General features: G+C 36.6%; 1 protein-coding gene across 1 annotated transcript in view; it reads right to left on the minus strand.

The window, feature by feature from the left end:
* INADL (InaD-like (Drosophila)) overlaps nt 1–1236 on the minus strand; it is a 339614-nt gene that overhangs the window by 291625 nt on the left and 46753 nt on the right. The window contains exon 7 of the mRNA XM_012639332.1: nt 925–1066. Coding sequence (XP_012494786.1) covers nt 925–1066 — 142 coding nt within the window. The remainder of the gene's footprint in view (nt 1–924; nt 1067–1236) is intronic.

Here is a 1236-nt window from a genome sequence, read left to right on the forward strand (position 1 = left end):
CTAGTTGCTCATTTTTAATTGAATATGTGTTCCCATGATTGTCAACTTTTGTTGATCTGTACTTTTGTAAGTTGATAATTCATAGTTGATGGTCAGGTTCGGTGGCTCATGCCAGCTGGGAGGCTCAGGTGGGAGTATCACTTGAAGCCAGGAGTTTAAGACAAGCCTGAACAACAACAGCAAGACCTCCTTTCTACAAAAAATTTAAAAATTAGCTGAGTATGGTGGTGCTCTCTTGTAGTTCCAGGTACTTGGGAGGCTGAAGCAGGAGGATCACTTGAGCCCAGGAATTTGAGGTTGCTGTGAGCTATGATGACAACACTACACTCTAGCCTGGGCAACAGAGAGAGACCCTGTCTCCAAAGAAAAAATACTGACATGCATACAATTATATATTTGTTCTATAATGAAGATTTACTACTCTTATAACCAAATTAACTGAACATTATTTTACAAACAAAAATGTTTTTGATAGAAATCCATGTTTTATTTTCTCTCACAGTAAATCAAGAGACATATTAGAATAAAATATATTGTTAAAAGTAATAGGAAACTTGAAGTTTGCAAAATGTCAAAGCATTAGACAAATGAGAGCCTCTGGAACAAAAAGTACCAAAGCTTTATTATTCAAATATAATTGGCAAAATTTGGAAGATTTTTGGAAAAATGATTTCTATCTTCATTTAGAGTTCTCTGAGCTTAGTGCATGCCAGGGTTCACATTCTAACATTAGGATGGGCATATTATAATATGCAAAGAGAAAACACTTCTTCAATGCACAAATGAGCTGATCATTTCTCTATCACTGCATTATACAAGGTGGGCAATTTTTTCCTACTCAGACTCACAGAGTAACTTCCATAGTTTAGCTATTCTTCTAAACCCACACTACATGGGAGTAAAGGGGGTGGTGGAATTGATTACCTCTGTCTGAAGGCTGTTCAAGTGGAAAAGCAGATGAAGGTGTCTTCCTTCGAACAAGGGTTAGGCGTACCACCTGCCCTGCCTTTCGTAATATTTCAACAACATCCTGGTTGGCCATTCCCTGAATATTCACACCATCAACCTAAAACATTAAGAGAAACGTTAAACAGAGGCTTTAAGTTAGCTACTATTTTTAATTCTTCCAAGGCTAAATAAAATAAGGCAATTCATTTTATTCCAAAAATGATTTATATTAGACTTTGGAATACATTTTTAAGTAAGAATGCAGTTGGCCAGGTGCAGTGGCTCATG

This window comes from Propithecus coquereli, unplaced genomic scaffold (genome assembly GCF_000956105.1).
Source record: "Propithecus coquereli isolate 6110/MARCELLA unplaced genomic scaffold, Pcoq_1.0 Scaffold14, whole genome shotgun sequence".
Lineage (NCBI taxonomy): Eukaryota > Metazoa > Chordata > Mammalia > Primates > Indriidae > Propithecus > Propithecus coquereli.